At 30.3% G+C, this 27439-nt stretch overlaps 2 protein-coding genes and 1 pseudogene across 2 annotated transcripts; all 3 read left to right on the top strand.

The window, feature by feature from the left end:
* Positions 1-89: 89 nt before the first annotated feature.
* On the top strand, positions 90-4148 carry LOC107642246 (tryptophan aminotransferase-related protein 4-like). The gene is made up of 5 exons (XM_016345537.3): positions 90-373; positions 1105-1405; positions 1811-2103; positions 2604-2887; positions 3955-4148. The coding sequence occupies exons 1-5, from the start codon at positions 90-92 to the stop codon at positions 4146-4148; spliced, it is 1356 nt and encodes a 451-aa protein (XP_016201023.1).
* Positions 4149-7881: 3733 nt separating this feature from the next.
* LOC107642245 (tryptophan aminotransferase-related protein 4-like) lies at positions 7882-13840 on the top strand. The gene is made up of 5 exons (XM_016345536.3): positions 7882-8196; positions 8674-8977; positions 10341-10636; positions 12296-12579; positions 13490-13840. The coding sequence occupies exons 1-5, from the start codon at positions 7913-7915 to the stop codon at positions 13681-13683; spliced, it is 1362 nt and encodes a 453-aa protein (XP_016201022.1). The 5' UTR covers positions 7882-7912; the 3' UTR covers positions 13684-13840.
* On the top strand, positions 13714-26077 carry LOC148566418 (tryptophan aminotransferase-related protein 4-like; annotated as a pseudogene).
* The last annotated feature ends 1362 nt before the right edge of the window (positions 26078-27439 follow it).

Here is a 27439-nt window from a genome sequence, read left to right as displayed (position 1 = left end):
AGTTGTAACTAACATTAGTGTATTTAAACTATATAAATGCATAGTCATAGCCACAAAGCTTATCATCATAAGAACGTGAGTGGGAAAAAATGATAACAATGACGAGTAGTCCAAGTTATTTATCTCTTGCTATATCCATGTTAATAATTTCATTGTCTAGCTCAAACTTGTTTGATTATTATGTAACAAAATGGAGTAGGGTCGGTGCGGCGGAGGCCGTGGCGGCGATAATACCGTGCTCCGGGCATGGAAGAGCATACTTGGAATATGGTTTGGTTTTGAATGGGCATGAACCTGTTTGTGAATGCAATCCATGCTATAGTGGCTCTGATTGCTCCAAGTTTTCATCTCATTGTGCTGCTGATGCTGGAAGGTAACTAAACCCTAATTTGACTCACTATACTACTCATAATAATAACACCTCAGTTTCATCATTTCCTACATGGTAAAAACTCATGTGAAGTTGATACTTGAGAACCGTGAGATGAAAATTTAGTCAAATCATTCAAATCATTTAACGACTCTCAGCTATCAACTTTACGTGAAGTCGACTGCACCTGAGTTTTCACCTTTGTATATAGCTAGTTCCTAGATCAATAATTAATGATGTAAAATGGAGTTGTCTTTACTTAATAATTTAACTGCAATATTACGTAATTAATAAATATTATCATTTTGTATTAGTAATTCACAAGTAATAATTTATATTTATATTTATTAGAATTTATACACGAGTCAACATAATTTATATCCATATTCATCAGAGTTTATATATATATATATATATATATATATATATATATATAAATTAATAAAATTTATTTATTAAAAATAATTTTATATTTATATTGACTAATTACTGGTCAAAAATTATTAAAATTTACTCTCTCTCTAAGACTTTCTGATAATTTAAATTTTATCAAAATATTATAAATACAAAATTTATGATTTATTTTTATTATTATTTTTTAAATAAAAAAGAAGTGTACATAATTTACATTTTAAATTCAAGATGGACTATTGCATGAGAGAAATTATTTATCTTTATCTTTACTTGAGACAGTAAATTACATTGAAATTTTGAAATAAATGATTTGATGGCAGTGGAGATCCATATTTTATGGAACCATTTTGGATGAGGCATGCAGCAAGTAGTGCAGTGCTAGTATCAGGGTGGTACAGAATGGGATACACATACAATGATGAATCATACATATCACAATTACTGGTGAATCATATAAAAAAACTGCATGAGACTGTTGGAAATGCAGTGACTGATGGAAGGTACATAATATTTGGAGGCGGGTCAACACAACTCCTCAATGCTGCAGTTTATGCATTATCTTCCAATAATAACTCTTCGGACACTCCAGCAAAAGTTGTAGCCACTGCCCCATATTACCCAGTAAGCTTATATAAAAAATTCAGATGCAGTTAATTTTATGTATGTAAAATTAATAGTTAAGAGTCGTTAGATGATAATTTAGTCAAGTCAGTCAAATTATTTAAAGACTCTCAATTATCAATTTCACATTAAGTTAATTGTACATGAGTCTTTACCATATATATATATATATTATGGTAGAAACTCAGGTGCAGTTGACTTTATGTGAAGTTGATAGCTGAGAGCCGTTAGATAAAAATTTAGTCAAATCAGTCAAACCATCTAACGGCTCTCATCTATCAACTTCACGTGAAGTCGACTACATCTGAGTTTCCACCATATATTATTAGTTTTTTAATAATCTATGTGTTCTTGGTTTATTAATGATGATTCCTTATATATAAGTTGTGGCATGGATGAATGCAGTTGTATAGAACACAAACAGAGCTTTTCAATTCAAGGGATTATAGATATGAAGGGGACACATCATTGTGGAAGAACAACACAGATAATGACACAACATTCATTGAATTTGTGACATCACCAACCAATCCAGAAGGGAAATTAACCAAGGCAGTTCTTGAAGGTCCAAATGTTAAAACCATTAACGATAGAGCTTATTATTGGCCACATTTCACACCTCTTCCTTCTTCAGCTGATGATGATCTCATGCTCTTTACAATTTCCAAATTCACAGGCCATGCTGGCACTAGATTTGGGTAAGAGAGAGATACTTGCATTGTCATCAAAATTTCATCAATTTTAGTTTTGAATTCTTATTCAGAAAAAAAATCTTCAATTTTTTTAAGATTTAGATTTAACTAACAAGTTATTATTAGTAGAATTTTTTAAATATTTATTTTAATAAATACACAATAAATAAATTAAAAATTTAAATTTTAAATTTCTTATAAAAAATTTTAATTGACAAATTTAACGTATTTATTAAAATGTTAAATCAGTCATTAATATAAAATATATGCTGGAGCTGGAATACAAAATACACATTACAAATGAGTTAAATAACACATGTATTTATATATAAATACACAGTAATTAATTTTGTTAACTGATTTTGATGTTCAAATAGCATTTTTGTTTTGATTATTTTGAACCAGATAAATCACACAACTGGTTTTTTATTGAACCGGCTGGTTCGGTTCACATATCATTACTAATAAGTGATATATATTCATGATTTCATTATAATTAATTACAGATGGGCAATAATAAAGGATAAGGGTGTGTACGAAAAGATGCTAACATACTTGGACTTAACCACAGTGGGAGTATCTCGTGAGGCACAGCTTAGAACTTTGAAGATTTTGAATGTAATTCTTGAAGAAGGAGATGGAAAAGAAATATTCCAATTTGGATATTCAACAATGAGAGATCGTTGGATAAGGCTAAAACAAATTATATCAAAGTCAAAACGTTTTTCTTTACAGAAACTATCTCCTCAATATTGCACATTTTTCAAAAGGGTTCGAGATCCATCACCAGGTATACACAGCATAGATGTCGATTCTGAAGTAATTAAAACTATCAAAATAGTATGTAAAATATTATATCATTGGCAAAAATTACCTCCAAAAATAAATAAGTCTTAAAAATTAAAAAACGTAATAAAAATAATTAAATATTAAATATATATTCTAAAAAAATAAGATATTTTATCTTTAAAAGTTGATACTTTTATACTAGTTGAATTTTTTTTAAAAAAATTATTGTAAATATCTTTTTTTTTTAAAGTCAAAATATCAAATTTTGCTTTATTTTTTGTGTTTACTTTTTAATTATTCAAATATCGTCTCAAAAATTTCGATCAAAACACAAATTGTTTGTTAAATATAAATTTTTTTTGTTATTTATAAAAAATATAATATTTTTTAGTTATTTTTTTCACGTTTTGAAATTATTTAGAGACTTATTTATTGTTTTGTATTTCTAAGTATTGTTTTTAGAGTGCAATAAACTTTTGAGTATTATTTTAGTAAATAGTTTACCCAAATTACAATGCCTTGTCTAAGTTATTAATATAAAAATAGAAAAAAAAAAACTTTATGAACCGATGAAAATTGTTTTTGAAATTTTTTATTTTCATAAAAGTTACATAATCAAATCCTTAATTTTTTTTAACTTAATTATCAAAATGGAGTTATTTGACATTCTTCTTGACTTTTGGATCAATAAGACATATATATTATTTTAGTTTCTGATCTGTGCAAATTTCACTTTTTTTTTGAATTATATTAATATTTTTATCAATTATTCACCACATTTTTTCAGTTTTCATAATCCTTGTGGTGATCACCTAAATAATTAATCACCTAAATAATTAATATAATAACTAATAAGGTTAGTGGGTAGCTAGCTAGTTTTCATTTGTTGAATATTTGGATATATAATTTTTTAATTAAGAAGATTAGTGTCTCCCAATAAGTAATAAACTATATATTATTAAAGTTTTACTATAGTTAAAATGAAACTTCATCATAATATCAATCATGTGTGTCCTTACAAAGTAATTATTTAATTTTAATTTGGCTTCAATTATATCTTGGTGACAGCGTACGCATGGTTGAAGTGTGAAAGAGAAGAAGATAAGAATTGTTATGAGATTCTTAAAGCTGCTGGCATCAATGGCCATGAAGGAAGTACGTATAGTGGTGATGATCGTTACGTGCGTCTCAGTCTCATAAGAAGCCAAGATGATTTTGATATTCTTATAAACAAGCTCACAAATTTTGTTGCTAAGGACTAGCTTCTAGCAGCTAGATTATATAATCTTATTAGTAGTTAATAATTAATTATTATTTGATTAGAATTCATTAATCTCCACATATAATATGTATTAGTACTATTGTGCTACTCCTAATAATAATAAGAAGAAGCCATGCCAAGAAAAGCTTAGCTGCTTTTCAAACCAATTTTTTAATTATTTAATACTAGCAAGTTTTCTACTTATTGTAAAACTTTTTTACTCTATTGTTTTGAGAATTTAAAATTTAGAATAAAAAGTTATTTAAAAAATTAATTGATATTAGTTAAAAATTTAACTTCTTAATTATTGAACTCTTATAAATTACTAAAAGTACGGTGGCTGTTTCATGTTTAGCATATGAATAATTTGGATCATATATATAGTTCTATTTACTTGTAAGAATTTATGTATCGGAGTTCGTTATCATTATAATTAAAAAAATATTATTTATACATTAAAATTAATTATTAATATATTTATATATAAATATATATAATTTAATTTATTTTTAATATATTATATTAATAATTAATTTTAATATACACATAATATTATTGTTATAATAAAAATATTATTTATATATTAAAATTAATTATTAATATATTTGTGTATAAATATGTGTGATTTTATTTATTTTTAATATATATTTATATTTTAATATATATTTTATATTGATAACTAATTTAATGTACATGTAGTATTAACGAATTTATGTATCTTCTTATTAGTTACACACTTATATGTTTATGTTACGTGTGATTTATTCAACCGTATTCTCACGTGATTCTTTTTTCAATTTTGTTATTCAAGTGATAAAGTCCTTCGGATCAAGTAGCTAGTCCCTATTACATTAATATAGGTTCAAATAAAGTTCAATTCGATATTAAAGAAATTATTATTTTGAGATAGTATGAATACAATTTATCAAATATTAATAGAAATTAATTTTGTAATGATTATATTTGTAATATGTAGGATTTTAAATTCTTACAAAATTTTATTCAACAAAAAAATTAATACCATTATATCACTACTTTTTTATACTCATTATTGATAAATTATACGGTACAGATGTTATTTTAAAAAGATAGAGACATAGCAGAATTATACGGCAGAAGGAAGATGACCTGACTGCAAGGAAGCAGAATCATAAGTGGGAAAGAAGATGATTTGGTTGTTGAGCCGTGCAGTTGATGTACTGAAGATTCGTTATATGCAGCGAGGATCCGTTACAGGAAAAGGAAAAAAAAAATTTTGTGAGGAAAAAGAGATTGGCTACAGTATTAGCAGTATTGGATTTTGTGCTCGTTTCATTCATTCCTTCATTCTCCTTCATTAGTTCCTTTCTTTGTTGCCTCCACGCCGGTAAGGCCAGTGAAAACATCTGAAAGATAATAACCATCAACAAGTAGGAGCAGTTATCTCCAAAAAAAGAAGGATAAAAGTAAGCAGGATCAACGATCCTGAACGCAATATGCTTAGCTTCCAGGGGCGCAGCGAATCAAGCCTTCTCATCACGAACCGCGAAGGCACACTGAAGCTATTTGGGATGACGCAGTTACGGCAAAGAAGCTTCTGTTCACCGCATCTCAACGCAATCCAGCCCACCTCCATCTGTTCCGCTCAGAGAAGCCCCGTGTTCGCTGCCACCGAGTACACTCCTATGGTTATCCGTCGAACTGGTCGTGACGGTGCAAAATCCTCTCACCATTACTCATAGGTAGGTTGAAGATCCGGTGCTAGTAGCTCAATTGCAGTTGTTCTAAGTCTTCCTTCTTAACACTATCAATGGATCTCTTAACCCTACCCAGCCCCAACACCCACCCAGTCCGAAATCAGATCCACTACTGACCCTTCAAAATAGTCTTACCAGCCCATAAATACAAACGGAGTTTTTCCCGAAAAATTGCCAAGTCGAGCCGTAATGGAAGGTGTAAGCACCGCTATCCGTAAGTCTCAACCTGCATTTAGGAGAATATCCTACATTAGACACACGTCGCCAGATTCCCAATAATAAAAAAATCTCTGTAAAACAACATCTATACCATAGTGTACACCCTCATCATTATATATTCTATTATCAGCATCAATGATTATTAACTCTAATATCACCATCATCAATATTATTATTTTCTTTTCTCTTTTTTCATGTGATGTTATTTTTTTAAAAGATTTTTATATTGCAAGCAATTATTTTTTTTATGGGATTATTATTTTTTACAGTGGTCCTTCTCCCCTAGATCACCATCAATTAAGAAGTTTTTTAAAAACAAGCATATATATATATATATATAACACGTGATTGTTTATGCAAATGAAAGTTTAGTAAGGGTAAGAAACGTGGTGATAGATTTTTTTTCCCCCAAAGAAACGTGGTGATAGATTAAAGCTGTGTAGTATGTGGATCTATTGTATTTTTATGAACAAGAATAATCTTGAAGAATAATGTTACTCGAATTTAATTGCTACACATATGTCTGAAATCATCATGTACAAATTTTCATAAATTGAGAGTTTAAAAAAATTTGTTAGAGCACACAATAATAAAAATATTAGCATACTCATAGTAAAAATATTAAAAATATTTTAATTATCCTTTAAATTTAAAATAATTTTAATTATGATAAAAATTAAATATTAGCATAAAAATTATTGATGTTAATAATTTAATAAATATATATATGCGGTAATTTCTTAATTTTTAATTTTTAATGCTCTGTTAAATTGCATGAACAAGAATAAAGGCATTGAGTCATGTTTTAGCAGTGATTTGAGACTTCCTATACAGAGTAGATAACCTATAACCATGACTTGAATATTCCTTGCTCTTATCTTAAATAATGACAAGATATACGTACTATAAAACTAATTTAAAAATAGCTACTGAAGTCAAATTAGTACTTTTTTTAGTTTTTGTCTTGCTGTTTCTTGTTTAACTTTTTTAACTACTAAATTATAATTATTTTTTATATATTGATTGTGTTACATAATTATAATCTATAATTATTTAAATATTTGATGAATTTAAATAAAATCATTGTATTGTCATGTTTTCGGCAACGAGTTGAAGTTTCTTAATAACCGGGATTTGAATTTTCCATGATCTGAACAAAGACAAACATACTATAAAAGGGAAACATGTGATTATTTGAAGTGTGAGATAATAGACATTGCGTATGTCATGTAAAAATTAATTAATTTCCATTAGAGGAAACGTGCACTCAATAAATTATAGTTATATATTGCAATGAAATTAATATATATATTATAAAAAAAACTTTTAAATGTACTGATATACTGATATTTTAATAATTTTTAACCGTTATTTTTAATTATAAAATATATATATAATTAAGATCGATAGTTAAAATTTATTAAATGTATCAGTATACTTAAAAGATTTTTTTATATTATAATACGTCCTTTATATAATACTATATATATTTTAGATTTGAAGCATAAAATTTTGCATATATTTTTTTTATACTTAAATACTTTTTTTTAAGATCTCAAAACTTTATACCAAGCCAATTATTTATGATAGATATTAACTATATATTTTTTTATCATTTCAATCTTTTAGAATAAGTGATTTTATAATATAATACGAAATTATTTATAATTCAAAAATAAGTTAGGTCTATGTGAACCCAAAAATAAAATAAAAAAAAACTCCTAATTTGATTTTGAAAACTGATTAATCTGGGTGTATATATATATAACCATTAGCCACAAAGTTATCATCAGAAGCTTATTGACCAAAAATGATGAGTCCAAGTTATTTAGCACTCATCACTATCATCATCATCTTAATTTCATTGTATAGCTCAAACTTGTTTGTGTGTGGAACAGAATGGAAGCCAACTTGGAGCACCGGTGCGGCGGAGGAAGCAGAGGCAGTGGCGGCGATACCATGCTCCGGTCATGGAAGGGCATACTTAGATGGCTTGGTTCTGAACGGCCATGAACCTGTTTGTGAATGCAATCCATGTTATAGTGGTTCCGATTGCTCCAACTTTTCATCTCATTGTGCTGCTAATGCTGGAGAGTAAATCACTAAACCCTAATCACTTTCGTCACAAAAGACTAATATCCGTCATTTTAAATATATTTAGAGATAAATTAGGAAGTAATGTTATGGGATTAATATAATTTATTATTTTTGTTTAACGATTAGTCAATAATATTTAAAAAGTTGAATAAAATTGTTAATGCTTAATTTTTTCTCTTGATATATAGAATCTCATCCATGCATGAGGAGAATTTAACTCAATCTCAATTTTTATTTTCTATATGATTTTAACCTATGATTAATAATGTAAAAGAATTGTTGATTATTAATAAAAGAATTTTTATAAAAAAAAATTAATTTAATGTTCGATTTTTATTATCCAGTTTTCTAAAAATTAAACAATTAATTCATTTAAAAAAGCTTTAAAATAAAAAAAAAGTTTATATATATATATATATATTTATTTATTATTTTCTAATATTTTAAATTTTTGGAATAAATAATTTTGATCAGCGGAGATCCATATTTTCTAGAACCGTTTTGGATGAGGCATGCAGCAAGTAGTGCAGTGTTAGTATCAGGGTGGCACAGAATGGGATACACATACAGTGATGGATCATACATATCACAATTGCTGGTGAATCATATCAAAAAACTGCATGAGATTGTTGGAAATGCAGTCACTGATGGAAGGTACATAGTATTTGGCGGTGGATCAACACAACTCTTCAATGCTGCAGTTTATGCATTCTCTCCTAACAACAATGACTCTTCGCTCAATCCAGCAAAAGTAGTAGCCACTGCCCCACATTTCCCAGTAAGCTCTCCATAATTATTTTTTATATCCATTATTAGTATTTTAATATACATATATATATTTCTTGGTTTATTAATGATTTAATGAATTTTATCGAATTTTTAATTAAATTCTTATATTTTCTTTTCTTTTTCAATTGTGTTCTTATATCATATCAAATTTTGTAATTAAGTTTTTGTCATGACAAAAACGTTAAAATTAATAGAATATTCTATTAAGCAAAACGAATATGCCTAATAATTAAATAAATATTTTATTTTATTTAATAGAATCAGTTGATTCTAATATTTTTGTGACAGACTTAGTTACAAAATCTGATATAGTATATGAATTCAATTAAAAATAAAAAAGTATAGATAGACCTAATTAAAAATTCGATAAAATTATAGAGACCAACTGAATAATTAAACCTTTATTAATTATTATGGTTCGTTACATATGTTTTTGGTATATTAGAATTTTCTTTTTAATTTTGCTAAGATAATTTGGCTTGTATATTATTAACTTTGTGAGAGTTAATTATATTACTTTATTTCTTTTAATATATATATATATTCTAATATTGATAAGTTGTTTTGTTTTTTAAATATAATATAATACAAATTTTTGTATTTAAATTCAATTCATCATTATGTTTTCCAAATAAAAAATTAACTTATGATTTATAAATATATCAAAAAATTAAAACATTATAACATAGACAAAAATTCTTATATATATTATGGAAAGATAGATGGTTAGAAAATTAAATCAAGAATATTCAAGAAAGTAGTACAACTACAATATACTAGAATATTGAAGAAGTTCAAAATCAAATTGAATTGGAATTGAATGGAAGTTGCACTCATCACCTCCATACTAGAAGAATCATGAAGTACATTGAAAGCTTTAAGATTGATGACTAAGCTTAATAAAGAATTTTCAAGATGTGGTAGAAATTATAAGAAGTTACTTATTTGAATAGTCAAAGTAAGAAGCAAAGTTGGATAAGTATGTGTATTAAGAAGCTAGTAGAATTATGAACTTTTAGCATGAAACTTTGCCTATATAAAGGCACTTATGCCTTATGTATTTTGTGTGTTCCATAAATGAAATGAATATGTTTTAAAATATTAGAAACTCTCTCCTTAGTATTATGAGTGTTGGTGAGTTTGAGAGATAAAAAATATGATAGTGTTACTTACGTGAGTGAGTGATCTTGGGGCCAATTAAGTGTGAGTATTATACTAACATAAATAAATAGTTAAAGTATAAAATAAATAAATAAATAAATAATCATCAAATTATATAAAGAATATAATTATATATTATATCACACATAAATTATGTTAACATCACGTTGTGGCATGCACTCATCATGCAGGTGTATAGAACACAAACAGAGCTTTTCAATTCAAGGGATTATAGATATGAAGGGGACACATCTTTATGGAAGAACAACACAGATAATAATGGCACAACATTCATTGAATTTGTGACTTCACCAAACAATCCAGATGGGAAATTAAATAAGGCAGTTCTTGAAGGACCAAACGTTAAAACCATTAACGATAGAGCTTATTATTGGCCACATTTCACACCTCTTCCTTCTCCAGCTGATGATGATCTCATGCTCTTTACAATTTCTAAGCTCACAGGTCATGCTGGCACTAGATTTGGGTGAGATAGATATATATTTATCATGAAAAAATTTATTATCAATTTCACAATACTAATTAATTTATGATATATATCTTAAAATATTATTTATAAGTCAATTTAAAAATTAAATATATTGATTCATAGTCATACGGCCTTTAGTCACCAAAAAAAAAAAAAAAGTCATACGGCCTTTTTCTTTTCCATGAAAAATAATTAAAGAAATTATAAATTCAAATTTTAAAACTTTAATTTGAAGTCAAAGTCATATGGTCCTTTTTTAAGATAAATTTGTTAAGAAATATTTAAATATATAAAAAATGCTACGTGTGTATACAAAATTTAACTACTAAATTGATTAGCAAGATTGTATTTTTATAGTGATATGATATCTGAATTCATGGTTTTTATTATTTTAGTCTTTTAAATTTAAAATTTATTATATTTGTTTTTGAGATTCAACTCTAGACACTATATTAATTTTTGATTTTTTTTTAAAAGTTGATAAAATGAACAGAATATTAAACTAATTCTAATCTGCCACGTTAGACATGAGACAAAATAAAATCGTTTTATTTTAGTGCTTAAACCAAGTAAAACAAAGTCGTTTGGAGAATGAATAGAGATAAAACGGTTTATATATTATATATATATTTTTTTGTCTTCTCATTTTGTCTTATTCAAACATTAAAATAAAATGATATCGTTTAGTCCTGTGTCTAGCATAACATGATAGAATAAAATTAATACTTTATTTGCTGACTTAATATTAAGAGAAAATTCCACTTCCCTCCCTTACGAGATGCTAAAATGACACTCCTTTTCCCTCTATTTTATAAATGTACATTTTCCTCCCTTCTAACTTTTAAAAAACTTCCTCTTTAATCTATTTTAAATTTTTTGTGTTAACTAATATTAATTTTATCCATTTTTTAACAAAAAATAAATTATTTTTTAAAAAAAATACTCATTAGCAAAAATTTTATTTTTTATCATTAAATTTTGCTTACCAAAATACCCTTTAATAAATTTTTTTATTGATTAAATTGTATTTTTACCAAAATACTTTTTAAAAAATTAATAATTAAATTATTTTTTTCTAAGATACCTACCCTTCAATAATTTTTTAATTATTAACTTATGATTTTACCAAAATTTTTGTTAACAATTAATTTTATTTATTACATTTTTTTTAAATATAATTTAATCAATAAAAGAATAATTTATTAAAGGATATTTTGGTAAGCAAAATTTAATGATAAAAAATAAAATTTTTGTTAATGGGTATTTTTTTAAAAAATAATTTATTTTTTCTTAAAAAATGGATAAAGTTAATATTAGTTAACTCAAAAAGTTTAAAATGGATTAAAGAAGAGATTTTTAAAAGTTAGAAGGAAGGAGAATTAAGAATGTACATTTATAAAATAGAGGGAAGGGAAGTGTCATTTTAGCATCTTGCAGGAGAGGGGAGTGAAATTTTCTCTAATATTAAAAACAATCTTAGACTAATATGATGTTTGGTGTTGGAAGTAATACTTTTTCTTCAATTTTTTTTACATACATAATATAATTGAAAGTAATAATTTGTCTTCAATAATATTTTTTTTTACCGGATGACTGTGATTGATTACCCTAATATAGGAGTTATATATTATTGTTATGATTGAATTATAATTATAGATGGGCAATAATAAAGGATAAGGGTGTGTATGAAAAGATGTTGACATACTTGGAATTAAACACCGTGGGAATTTCTCGGGAGGCACAGCTTAGAGCTTTGAAGCTTTTGAATGTAGTTCTTGAAGGAGGAGATACAAAAGAAATATTCCAATTTGGATATTCAACAATGAGAGATCGCTGGTCAAGGCTCAAACAAATTATATCAAAGTCAAAACGTTTTTCTTTACAAAAACTATCTCCTCAATATTGCACATTCTTCAAAAGAGTTCGAGATCCTTCACCAGGTAGATGATAATGCCCATTGTGAAGTTATTAAATATTGCAATGCCTATGCTAATAAGTACGTAGATATATATTTTTAAAAAGAAAAAAGAAAAAATTATGAACTAATAAAAAATTGTGTTTGATACATTAAATATATATGATTTAGGTCCAATTTAGGTAAATAGCTTAATTAAGTTTCTTTTGACAAAATATAATTTACATAATGAATGACTATCTAAAAGTAGCTTATAAATAAGTTATTTTGTGTTTGGATTTTTAACTCTAAAAATACTTATTTTAATTTATAGAAATGTGATAAAAAGTAGTAGTATTATGAGAGAAGTCATTTTTTTTTAATTTCTTTATAGGATCCTAAATAACTTCTTAAAAAATTGCAATTTAATTTTAAAAATTGCACTAAATATTGATACTACTACTTTTTATAAGTCAAAAATTTAAAAAAATTACTTTTCAAACGACCCTTATTACAAAAAAATTATTAACTTTTGAATTAATAAATTCTCAGAATATCATAATTTTATTAATTTTATCATAATTTTATTAATTTTATCAATTATGATCAGTCACTTATTATATTGACCACCTACTAATCATTTATCTCGATTATCTTAAATTTTCAACTCTAAACTTTAATTGATCATTTCAAGTTTTAAATTTTAAATTTTAATATCTAAATTTTAAATTATAAATTCTAAATTAAATCATAAATTTTATATCTTAAATTAATTTAATTTAATTTAATTTTTAAATATATTTTTTTACTTAAATTTTAGATGTTTTTATTGTTTTCAATTTTGAATATTCAATTATTGACTCCTTTACTAGTTAAAAATATTAGCTTCTGATACTTTCTATTAAGGTATTTACTTATTAAGTTGAAATGAAAAAACTTGTTCAATTTGGTGACAGCATACGCGTGGTTGAAGTGTGAGAGAGAAGAAGATAAGAATTGCTATGAGATTCTTAAAGCTGCTGGCATCAATGGCCATGAAGGAAGTATGTATAGTGCTGATGATCGTTACGTGCGTCTCAGTCTCATAAGAAGCCAAGATGATTTTGATATTCTTATAAACAAGCTCACTGTTCTTGTTGCTAAGAATTAGATACAATTATCTTATTCAATCTCCACATATATGTATATGTATATGTATATATATCCATGTTCTAGTAGTATAATAAAATTAAATCATTATTATTGTTGGATATATGAATATGTAACTATTGTAATGTTGAAATAATAAGAAGCATTATTGCTGATGATGATGAGAAAGTATTTTATATATATGGACCTATTTGTGAATGCAATGCATGCTATTCTGGTCATGATTGCTCCAATTTTGAAGCTCGTTGTCCTGCTGATGCTAAAGAGTAAAAATCCTTTTTCATTTAATATATATAAAAGTAATATTTATAACTGATAATGCTAAGAAGACAATAAAAAATCAGCTCAAACAGTTTAAATTTATCTTATTTAACATTTATTAATTCTAGCGACAATTAATGAATGTTAAATAAGACAAATTTAGACCGTTTAGATTAATTTTTTATTGTTTTTTAAATATTATATATTGATAATTTAATAACATATTATATCATTGGTTAATTCTTTACTCTTTCTCTTTTATTGTTTTTTAAATAAGACAAGTGTTTGGACTGAATTTTATTTATGTCTTTATTTTTAGTAGTATTAAAAATAATAAAAATAATGAAATTTTATTTTTTATTTTTATTTTATATTTTTTTATAAAATTAAAAAAAACTACTAAAAACAATAAACCAAAAGTACCTTAAGTTTTTGTTTCCGAACTTGTTTATGCTTTTTATATACTTTTATAATGGTGAAATTCAACTTCATGTACCATTTTTTAAGTTAATCCAACAAAAAACCGCCTATTTCATTATTTTTTAACATATTAGTTTTTTTTTTTTTTTTTTGTGACTGTAACATATTAGTTTTGGAATTGAGGATAAGTAACATAATTTTAAATATATATCAGTGATCAAGTCATATATATGTATCTTATTATAATTATTTAATGATGATTTATGTTATTTATTATAATATTACAGCGGGGAATTAAATATATTTGAGCCATTTTGGAGGGAGCATGCAACAAAAATTTCAGTGTTGGTATCAGGGTGGCATAGAATGGCATACAATTATAGTGATGGATCATCAATTTTCTCCATTGCTGGTGAAGAAGGTAAGAAAACTACATGAGATTGTTGGAAATGCAGTCACTAATGGAAGGTACTGTTAGGAGTTATAAGCTAGCTAGCTATTAGTGTCATTACTGTTAATTCTGTTTCTGTTAGAGTTAGTTAGTAAGAAGCCCAGCTGACTCAGCAGCAGCTTCTAATAAGTTCCATAGTTTGTTATAGATTAGTTAGCTAGCAATATACATATAAATAGCAATTCCACACATGATGCAATTCAGTTACTGAGTTGAATGCAGCTTCACACCTTTTGTGCTTCTCTCTCTCTTTCCCTTTCTCTCTGAATTTCTCCCTTGAGGCCTGGTACCTTTCATGGTATCAGAGCTTTCAAGCTTCGCTGCTCACTCAACAATGGCGCAAGGATTCATAACCACTCCTATATCGATGAAACTGGATGAGGACAATTTTCTGCAATGAAAGGATCAAGCAATTTCAACAATAGAAGAAAATGATATGCTGAACCACATCACAGGAAGAGGAATTCCTCCACAGTTTGTGCAATCGAGTGAGGAACAGAAGCTACAGCGAATCTAGATTATCAGAAATGGAAGAGGCAGGATGCTCTTCTCAAATTCTGGCTACTGGCTTCTATGACCAAGCCGTTCACAACAAGGATGGTAGGTTGTGTCCTTACATATCAAGTATGGAAAAGACTAGAAGATCACTTCTCTTCTCAAATCAAGGCTAAGGTGATGCAATTGAAAAACAAACTCAGCACACTTCAAATTGGAGGATCTGTGACTGAGTATGTGTTGTTGATTAAAGGCACAATTGATGCTTTGGCATCAGTAGGAGAGTTAGTAAAAAAAAGCGATCATGTCAATGCGATTTTACATGGCTTATCTGAAGAATATTATTCAGTATATACGTTTGTGCTTGCAAGATCTGAGAGCATAACTGTTGCTGAACTAGAAGCCTTGCTGCTAGCTCATGAGAGCATGCTAGCAAAGTTCAGAAAACCAGAGGCATTTGTACAGGCAAACGTAGCTCAATTTGGAGGATATCATCAACAGTTGCAAGGAAGAAAAGGATGCTTCAAAGGAGGATTCAGAGGAAGAGGAGGAAGAATGCACAGAGGTGGTAGAAGTCTCTCCAGTGCAGGAAGTATGATGCAAGAAGCTGATATGAACAAACAGGCCAACAGAGGAGGCAGAACATATAATTCAAGAAGCTATGAATATAACAGGCCACAGTGTTAGCTGTGTAATAAGTTCGGCCACACTGCAAAAACTTGCTGGCACAGATACAGTGAGAATCAATTTGAGGAAGAAGGCTATGCTGGAGAAGGATATAACAATGCTGGACGCAATCAAAAGACTTAACCACAAGCAAACCTGTGCAATCTGATAGCAACACCAGCAACAGTCCAGGATTTCAGTTGGTATCCTGACTCAGGAGCTACACATCACATGACACATGATGAGAAGAATCTGATGGAAAAGAAAGAATACTGTGGAAATGAGCAAGTAGTAATTGGCAATGGATCAAGTTTGCATATCTCTTTTGTTGGTAACTCTTATTCAAGACTGACTTGAGCTCTAAGCCACTTCACATGAGAAACTTGTTGTGTGTTCCTGAAATTACAAAGAATCTAATTAGTGTGCATCAACTGTGTTGTGATAATCAAAATTTCTTTGAATTCCATGATGATAGGTGCTATGTAAAGAGTAAAGACACTGAAAAGATTGTGCTTCAAGGCACTGTGAAAAAAGGCCTCTATAGATTTCCTAGCATTAACAAGCTGCAAGCACCAGCTGGTTATGCTGTTGTATATGCTACTGCAGTAACTAATAGGAATAAAGTTGACTCCCTTGTGTGGCATGCTAGGCTAGGACACCCTAATCATGCTGTTTTGTCAAAAGTACTAAAAGTCTGTAAACCCTCAACCTTACCAGTTAAAATAAATTGCTCAGCTTGCTGTGTTGGCAAGTCTCATCAGTTCCCTTTCCCTTCATCACAGACCGAATATACACATCCCTTAGACCTTGTATACTCAGACATTTGGAGTCCTGACCCAGTGCCAGATAGTAATGGAAATTGGTATTATGTTAATTTTGTTGATGCTTTTTCAAAGTATACCTGGCTTTATCTAATCAAATCTAGAGCTCAGTTAAAAACAGTCTTTGAAAATTTCCAACAAAAGATTGAATTGCAACTGAACACTAAGCTTAAAATGTTGCAAAGTGATAATGCAGCTGAGTATAGAAGTCTGTCATAGATTTTGCAGGTCAAAGGAGTTCAGCACAGATTTGCTTGCCCTCACATTCACCAATAAAATGGGGCTGCTGAAAGGAAACATAGGCACATAGTAGAAATGGGACTCACATTATTTGCAGCAGCTTCAATGCCTACACAGTTTTGGGGAGAAGCATTTTGCATATCAGCAAAACTGATCAACATTCTTCCTACACCAGTCCTTAATGGTGCATCTCCAATTGAGAAACTGCTTGGCAAGCAACCCTCATATGATCAACTCAGAGTCTTTGGCTGCCTATACTTTCCACATCAGAGGCCATATAACAAGTATAAACTGGACTTTAGATCCTCTCCTTGTACATTCCTTGGGTATGGAACTGATCAGAAAGGCTATAAGTGCCTTACTCAACAGGGAAAGGTCATCATCACACCAAATGTGGTATTTTTTGAAGATCAGTTTCCATTTAAGCAAGCTGATCAAGGCCTCAAGCCAGCAACAATCTCAGCTCCACAACACTTAATTCCAACAATCCCAAGAATCTCAGCATCTACTCAACCTCCTCCTGCTAACCACCAGCCCCAACCCACATTATCCCAGTATACTACCACAACCAACCTCTCTCAGCCTATTTCACCACAAAATAGTCCCCTGAACACCTCAGCACAAGTTCCCTTACATCAGTTAAGCAACCACCATCAGTCTTTAACTCAGTCACTGCTTCCCTCTAGCAGTCTGCAAGAAACCACAATGCCATTAGCATCTTCCTCAGTGCCAACACCTATTCCCATCAGTGATATCGAAATTGTCCTTCCTCATTCTGACCCTGAACCTAGAAACACTAACTTCACCCAAAACACTCACCCAATGCTGACTAGAGGCAAAGCAGGAATTGTCAAACCAAAGCTGTTCATGGCAAGTGTTGAGCCAAGGAATGTTAAACAAGCACTCAGGTGCCCTGAGTGGAAGGCAGCCATGGATCTAGAGTATGAGGCTCTCCTAAGAAACAATACCTGGACGCTTACTAAACTCCCACCTAATAGAGATGCAATTGGAAGAAAATGGGTGTTTAGGCTTAAGTATAATGCAGATGGTTCACTTCAGAAGCATAAAGCCAGGCTAGTTGCTCAAGGCTTTGCTCAAAAACCAGGTTTTGACTTTACAGAAACCTACAGTCCAGTTGTCAAGCCAACCTCTATTTGATTATTGCTCTTTGTCGCACTGTCAAGGTCTTGGACCATAATGCAATTGGATGTAAACAATGCTTTTCTACATGGTGATTTAGTTGAGAAAGTTTATATGAGGCAGCCCCAAGGTTATGAACAAGAAGATTCCTCACTCGTTTGCAAGCTCAACAAGGCTTTGTATGGCCTAAAACAGGCGCCCAGGGAATGGTATTCTAAGCTTGCAAATGGACTAAAGGAGCTAGGATTTGCAGCCACAAAATCTGACATTGCAGTGTTTACCCGTGAGATGAATCAATTAAAAACATATGTCCTCGTATATGTAGATAACATCATTGTAACAGGTGAATGTGATAACTCAATTAGGGAGGTGATCAGCCAATTAAACAGCATGTTTGCTCTAAAAGATCTAGGTGATCTACACTACTTTCTTGGAATCCAAGCCACAAAGACTAAGAGTGGAGGTTTGGTGTTTACTCAGCAAAAGTACATTGAAGAGGTAATGAAGAAGGCTGGTATGGTGGGATGCACAGCCTGCCACACTCCTCTTCCCTCTACAACAAAAATTTCTGCCCTTGGAGGTTCAAACTTCCATGATCCAAGTCTGTATCGATCTGTCATTGGGAGCTTGCAATATCTAACTATTACCAGGCCTGAAATCAGCTTTTCTGTAAACAAACTGGCCCAGTTTGTTCAATCTCCGATGAACTCACACTGGAAAATGGTAAAATGTGTGTTGAGGTACCTAAATGGTACAGCTCACCATGGCCTGCATCTCAAAAAGGACCCTGCACTCAACACTGCAATGAAGATCACTGCCTACAGTGACTCTGACTGGGCTGGTGACCCGGATGATAGGAAATCAACCTCTGGATATTGCGTGTTCCTTGGCTCGAATCTGGTGTCCTAGGCTTCGAGGAAGCAAACTGCTGTAGCCAGGTCCAGTACTGAGGCAGAGTACAGAAGCATGGCAGAGACAGTGGCAGAGTTAGTCTGGATAAGGAGTCTAATGGCTGAATTAAAGCTAACCATCTCTGAAGCACCAATGGTATACTGTGACAACTTGAGTGCTGTATTGCTGGCAGCCAATCCAATCCTACATTCCAAGTCCAAGCATTTCGAAATAGATCTCCACTTCGTTAGAGATCATGTCAACAACAAGAAAGTTCAAGTGAGACACATCCCTGGGACAGTGCAAGTGGCAGACATCTTCACAAAAGCAGTTCCCTCTGAGACTTTTCTCCACTTTCGAACCAAGCTGAACGTCTGTGATCAACAAGCAATTGCAATTCCTCAAGAAAGGAAAAACTAGAGATGATGTTAGGAGTTATAAGCTAGCTAGCTATTAGTGTCATTACTGTTAATTCTGTTTCTGTTAGAGTTAGTTAGTAAAGAGCCCAGCTGACTCAGCAGCAGCTTCTAGCAAGTTCCATAGTTTGTTACAGATTAGTTAGCTAGCAATATACATATAAATAGCAATTCCACACATGCTGCAATTCAGTTACTGAGTTGAATGTAGCTTCACACCTTTTGTGCTTCTCTCTCTCTCTTTCCCTTTCTCTCTGAATTTCTCCCTTAAGGCTTGGTACCTTTCAGGTACATTGTGTTTGGAAGTGGTTCAACATAACTCATCAATGCCGCAGTTTATGCATTGTCTCACAAATCATCATTATTGGATCCATCAAAAGTACTCAACACATCTCCATATTATCCTGTAAGCTTATTTATTAATATTCTTTTTTTTCTTCTATTTGTTATAAGTGGAAACTCGTACGCAGTTGTTTTCACGTGAAGTTGATATTTGATGAGAACTATTAGATAATTTGATAAGTTTGACTAAATTATCATATAATAATTTTTAATTATAAACTTCATATAAAAACAACTGCGTTTATCAGTTTTCCTGCATTTAACAATCACGACTTATACAATATTTTGGCGTATCATTTTTGTGACGGTTATAAATCACTACAAATTGAGAGATTAAGGAAAATTTAGAAACCGAATTTCATTCATATTTTTTTAAGTTTATCAAAATTACATAATCACTTTTTTTATTTGACCAGTGTATGCTCATCTCCGTTCTATTGCAATATTAAATTGAAATTGTATTAGAAATAGGTGATAAAAAGTCATTATGCATTGAAAAATCACAAAGACAAAATAATAATTACAAAATTTTTTTTTAATTAATAACGTTGATATGAAGGATATTTTTGCCATTTAATATAAATTGAATAAAATAAAATAAAAAGTTAGTTTATCAAACACACATATAAAAATATATATGTTAATTACAAATAATCTAAGTGTATTATGTAGACGTGCAGTTGGTATAATACATATATAGGAAATAAATGTATACTAGTCAAATAAATTAAAGGAGTCACATACATAAATTTAATAAACCTCAAAAAAAGGGAGGTACAAGTGTAATTTATCCTATAAAATAAAGAGTAGAATAATATTTTAAAAATAAAACAAAATGTTCTAACAAACTAATAAATAATAGGATAAAGTATATTTTTTGTCCCAAAAGTTTAGCAAAAGTTTCAAAAATACTCCTAAGTTATATTTTGTTTTAATTTTGTCCAAAAAATTTTCGATTTGTATCAAATATACTATCGAACGGCTAAATTTTTAAAAAATTTAAGATCAATCTAATAATAATGCATGAAAATTATATTTGATTTGCTTGTGTTGAGGGTTATTCTTATTAAATTGTTGTTGAATTTGTCTTAAATTTTTTGAAAAATTAGCCGTCAGGAGTATATTTGATGCAAATCGAAAATTTTTAGGACAAAATTGAAACAAAATAAAACTTAGGGATATTTTTAAAACTTTTATCAATCTTCATGGACAAAAAGTATACTTTACCCTAAATAATATAATTCATTAATAATAAGTAAAATCACCTAACTGATCCTATATATATATATATATATATATATATATATATGTGATGACAATTTACCTTTATTCCTTTGTGGCAGAGCTGTTTAGAAAACAAACCGAGTTCTTTAACTCAAGATATTATACATATGAAGGGGATACAAGACCGTGGAAGAACAAGTTAGATAACATCACATCAAGGTTCATAGAGTTTGTGTCTCACCTAATAATCCAGATGGGTTATTAACTAAGGCTGTTCTTAAAGGCCCTAATGTTAAAACCATTCACGATCTTATCTACTATTGGCCACATTTCACTCCTATTCCTTCTCCTGCTGATGAAGATCTCATGATATTTTCTAATTCCAAACTCACAGGCCATGGTGGCAATAGATTTGTGTAACATTATTAATACTAACTTATATATATTATTTTATAACAGTAATATAATTCTAGTACATATATAGTTACGGTTTTTAATGTTTTTGTGGCGGTTTTAAATACTATGTTACGATATTATTTTTTTTAAAAATTTAAGTTGATAGAATGAATATGATATATAAATGATTATATCTCTAACAAATTATTTGTTTATTTTATGATTGTTTCGAAATTTCTACAATTCTTAATGTGTCAAAACCTACCCTTATTAGTTATTACAGTTATTTTGATTTTTGAGCAATTAGGGTTTAGGATTAAAAACCGTCGCAATATATTAAAGGTATTATATTTCTAAAATGAGTTATGTTACGTATACACCAAAATCAGCCACCAAAGTCAGCCACCAATATAAAATACATGCTGGAATATAAATACATATTGAAAATAAATTAAACCACACATATATTTATACACAAATATATTAGTAGCTGATTTTAATGACTAATTTTAATGTACAAATAGCATTTCTCTTCTAGAATATATGATATATTGGTGCCATTATTACAGATGGGCAATAGTGAAGGATGAAGGCTTATACAAAAAGATGGAAGAGTATATACAAATTAACACCATGGGAGTTTCTCGAGAGGCTCAGCTAAGAGCATTAAAGTTACTCAATGTGGTTCTTGAAGGAAATGCTAAACCCTTCTTTCAATTTGGATATGCGACAAGGCTTAAACAAGTTCTATCTATGTCTAATCGTTTTACCGTACAGAAATTATCTCGTAAATATTGCTCATTTTAATTTACAAAACATTCAAATATCCTATTTCAGGTATATCTTGTTGAAAAAGTCTAGGGCCAGCAATTTTTGTGTTTTGTGGCCAATACTTAACCATCAAAAGAAAAGTGAGTGATTTTTCACCGTTGGATATAATCTCATACCATTAAAAACACTATTGATGGCCAATTGATGGTTACAAAACATAAAAATTGCTGCCCCCTAACACTCCCTTATCATATTAATCAAACCTATTTTTTCAATAAATTTAAACAAATTAAACAGTTCGATCAATAATTTACTGATTAAACCAATAACAAATAGTTCACTTGATAGAATCTCATAACTATACTTTATACTTTAGGTAATAATCAAGTTCATTTTATCATTAGTCTTGGTGACTTAGTCTTTTCAATTTTGACTATGCATGTCTATTAGTATAATGTTACACATACAAAATTTTGTATAAGTAAATTTAGGAATAGTTTTTCATTGAAAAGTTTCAGTGACGAATAATTTTAATTAAATTTAATTATTATTTAATAAGCAAGTATCATTCTTTTTTAAATGTCTCACTCGTTATAAAATTTCACTTATATCATTTGTTTCTTTTTAAATGTTAGTTGTTCGCTTATTCAAAATCTGAAAAAGTTAGTCCCTAACAGTGTTAGTTTTTCATTATATATTAGTTAGAAGTTTAATTATTTATTTATTTCACGAATAATAGAAGATTTTGAGCTAGTTAATTAATAACCAAAGTAGTTGAAACTTCTTAATACATGAATACACTACGCTAGGCACGGTAAATACCGGCGAAAATTTGGAGGCTACACATCTCGCCGCCGCAAAGTTTGCTGGGGAAAGCAAAACTCCTTCGCGTGCCACAACCATCAGCGGCGACTCCATCAAAAACGTCGCCAGGACTATGCCAGGCACGGTAAATAGCAGCGAAGATCTGGAGGCCACACACCTCGCCGCCGCAAAACATGCTGGGGAAGCAGAACTCCTTCGCTTGCCTGATCATCAGCGGCGACTCCATCAAAAACGCCGCCAGGTGAGGATCCAATCTAAAATCAATTTTGTTTTGCCCTCTTTTTTTCTTATAAACCTGAGTTGGTTCCCCCCAAATTTGCAGAAAACCCGTGAAGAGTACTCGGTAGCCCGCGAAGCACACTCATTGCTGCTATTCCAAAACAAGGTTGTGAAGGATTTGTTAACAATTTCTCCTTTTCCCCTTTTTAATTTCTCCTATAAAGTCTAATTCATTCTTCCCCAGATTAAGCAGAACCCGCTTAGAGTCCTTGGTAGCGCGCGAACTCTGCTGCCGTTGCTGCTCCACTGCGAAGGTGCTGCCGATCGTGGGTACTCTGCCCGCCGTGCACGAAAATGTTGAGCCACCCTCCACTGTGTGCCATCCTGAGCTATCGCGGCCTCTCCCTATCCCTGGTTAGTTCGCCATCCTGTTTCTGTCATAACTTAACTACTTGAAACGGGTGTGTTGATTAGCAAGAATGAATTGCGGTCTGTTATTTTGTTCCTGTCTCAAGTGATGAGACTTGATTGGTTTTAATTAATCTAATCTATCTCTCATGTAGAATCATAAATATAAATGTTTCGATTTTCATGAAGATTTTATCATGACGTTAAGATCATTAAAGATATTGTGCAGTGAATCAGATAAACTTTATTCCTAATATGTAACTTTAGTTAAACAATATAAAAGAGAAAAAAACATATGATAGTTCAAAATGATCATAGCCTTTATGACAGGAATTTGGATTCAATTTCATATCCACCACCACTTGCAGATACAAGATCATAGCTTCTTTTGCTGGTTAAGTCAAACTGAATTGAACCTTCCATGTTTGTTACCTTTGTTGTTCATGTTTTCCTTGAAATTGGACAAGTTAGAGTTGAATTCCTACAATTGAGCTCTTGATGCTTCTAGATTTTTGCCTAAACCTTCCATGGAAAGTGACCTCTGAGCTTTCTCTAACACAGCTTGCAAATACTTTCCTTGAGCATCTATTCTCATCTGAAATTTCTCATGTACCTATTGGTTATGAAGCATGTTTTAGTTTTATTTTTTAATTTTTTCTGTTAAACTATGCCAAATTGTACCATTTTTTTTCAAGGTTTGATAAAAATACCAAGTATACTATTATCTGAATCTTATATGTGATAAATACATCTAGCTGTTCTTCCAATCTCTTTGGACTTCAATTTGATGTCTCAATGCCTACTGCTATTGGGATTTCTCTGTTTTGAGACTATGTTAGAGGATTTTGGAGAATTGAGGGAATGTTTGGTGTCAAAGATTTTGGCTTTGGAATTAATGTTGTTGACATTATTAGAGAAAAAGCATAACTCATGTCTATGAACATGGTGCATCTTCGGTTGTGAATATAATGTTGAGATGTTTGGCTAAGTGAGCTTTTTGTGAATACTTTAAAATTTAAAAAATGCCATTTCAGTGAAAATCATGTATCTTGTGTAAAATATTTTATAATTCCTTTACATCAAACATGATCTCTCTCACAAAACTACTATCAATAACAACTATTCACTGTTGACAGAATATTTTTTGGGATCTACATTAAGCCAATTCAATCCATACATATTTGTAATTAACATCATGATTTAGAAGATTTGGGGATGTTAAACCATACTCATGATTTAGAAGAGTTACACATTTTATTTGTTAGCTACAACTTCCCAGAAAAAACACTAATTAACTTGTGAAGATGAGCATATGTCATGTGATTCTTGTTAAGTATTTCCAACATAAAGGACCGAATCTTTAATCATCTGTTCACAAAAATAGTATTTATTTTCAATTTAACTCTTGCTTCATCATATGGAAAGAAAAATTCTGATTATGTGCTAGGAATTGTAAGATGTTACCTTGTTAGATTAAACCTCAATGTTCACAGATTAGGATCTCGAGGCGAGTAGATTCTTTTTTTTTTCTTTTTATTTAACTTTCATTAAATTAATTAAATAATAGTAAAGTTTAATTAATCTAGGTTGACTTAGGTCATTTTGATGTAGAACAGTTTAAGGAGCACACGTTCACCATCCAATTGGTAGTCACTTTGATCTATTGATTTTTCAAGTTTTGGATTTGAATCATGGAAGAAAAATCAAAGACTTTGTTATAATCATCTTATTTCTTTCATAAAACATCAACTAAATTGGATTAGTTTAATTAAATTTTAAATAATAAGATTCAGTATCTCAATTTAGATAAACATAATAAATAAATACTACTTTAGACTTTAGATGCTAGTATCCTATATGAAATTAAGACTACAATAGCTTTATTAAGACTTTGTTTGCTATCTTTGTTGTTCATGTTTTCCATGAAACTGGACAAGACAGAGTTGAATTCGGTCAATTGAGTAAAAAGATGGTTCTAGGTCACTGCCTGAACCTTTCATGGAAAGTGTCCTCTGAGCTTTCTCTAACACATCATGCAAAAACATATATATATATATATATATATATATATATATATATATATATATATATATATATATATATATATATATATATATATATATATATATATATATATATATATATATATATATATATATATGTCCTTATAATATTCTAATAATATTCTATTTTATGTTTCAATTTTGGTGATCATCATATATAGCCTATGCATGGATGAAGTGTGAGAGAGAAGAAGACAAGAATTGCTATGAAACTCTGAAAGCTGCTGGAATCAGTTGCCACCTTGGCAATTATTTTAGTGCAGATGATCGCTTCGCACGTGTAAGTATCTCTAGAAGCCAAGATGATTTTGAGATACTACTCAACATAAAGGTATCAGCAATTTAGGCTGTAAGAAACAGAAGCAACTTAGCTGAAGAGTAGAATAAGGGACATAGAGAAGGATGAACAGTGAGAGATGGAGAGAAGAAGAAGGTTCTATTATTGAACAGAGTGATCAATGAATCAAGAGTTGAGATACAAGAGAAGTGTGGCATCTATTTGTAGCTGGTGGTGTTTCTTCTAGAAGCTTCAGTAACAGCTAATCAGCTAGGAGTAACTGACTAACTGAAACACTAACTACACTAACCAATTGCAACTGAACACTAACTAACTGCAACTGATCATAACTACACAATATACACGTGCTCCTATCATCATCTCTAGTTTTCTTTTCTCCTGTTTTCTGCAACACATACTTCTTGCTCCCTGTACATTTGTGTAACTTCAGTGACTTTCAATCTGTCTCTGAAGTGTAGGAATGCCTCAGAAGAGATTGGCTTTGTGAGGATATCAGCTACTTAGACTGTTCGAGGGATATGGTGCACTTTTATAGCCTTGCTGTTGACATGGTCTCTCACAAAGTAGAGATCAATTTCGAAATACTTTGACTTGGAGTGTAGGATGGGGTTTGCAGCTAATAGCACTGCGCTTTGGTTGTCACAGTACAGCAAGGGAGCCTCCTCTAGTGGAAATTGTAGCTCACACAGCAAGTTCTTCACCCAAATCAGTTCAGCTGTCAAGTCTACCATGCTTCTGTATTCTGCCTCAGTGTTGGATCTTGCCACTGTCGTTTGCTTCTTTGAGGCCCAGGACACTAAGTTTGATCCTAGAAAGACACAGTATCCACTGGCAGATTTTCTATCGTCAGGATCTCCAACCCAATCTGAATCACAATAGGCAGTGATTCTCATTGAGCTCTGATACCATGAAGGTATTAGCAACTTAGGCTGTAAGAAACAGAAGCAGCTTAGCTGAAGAGTAGAATAAGGGACATGGAGAAGGGTGAACAGTGAGAGATGGAGAGAAGAAGAAGGTTCTGTTATTGAACAGAGTGATCAATGAATCAAGAGTTGAGATACAAGAGAAGTGTGGCATCTATTTGTAGCTGGTGGTGATTCTTCTAGAAGCTTCAGTAACAGCTAATCAGCTAGGAGTAACTGACTAACTGAAACACTAACTACACTAACCAATTGCAACTGAACACTAACTAACTGCAACTGATCATAACTACACAATATACACGTGCTCCTATCATCATCTCTAGTTTTCTTTTCTCTTGTTTTCTGCAACACATACTTCTTGCTCCCTGTACATTTGTGTGACTTCAGTGACTTTCAATCTGTCTCTGAAGTGTAGGAATGCCTCAGAAGAGATTGGCTTTGTGAGGATATCAGCTACTTAGACTGTTCGAGGGATATGGTGCACTTT

Source organism: Arachis ipaensis, chromosome B5, assembly GCF_059453495.1.
Source record: "Arachis ipaensis isolate K30076 ecotype BB chromosome B5, ASM5945349v1, whole genome shotgun sequence".
NCBI classification, from domain to species: Eukaryota; Viridiplantae; Streptophyta; class Magnoliopsida; order Fabales; family Fabaceae; genus Arachis; species Arachis ipaensis.
The sequence above is the reverse complement of the archived record's forward strand: the minus strand, read 5'-3'. Positions and strand labels throughout refer to the sequence as shown.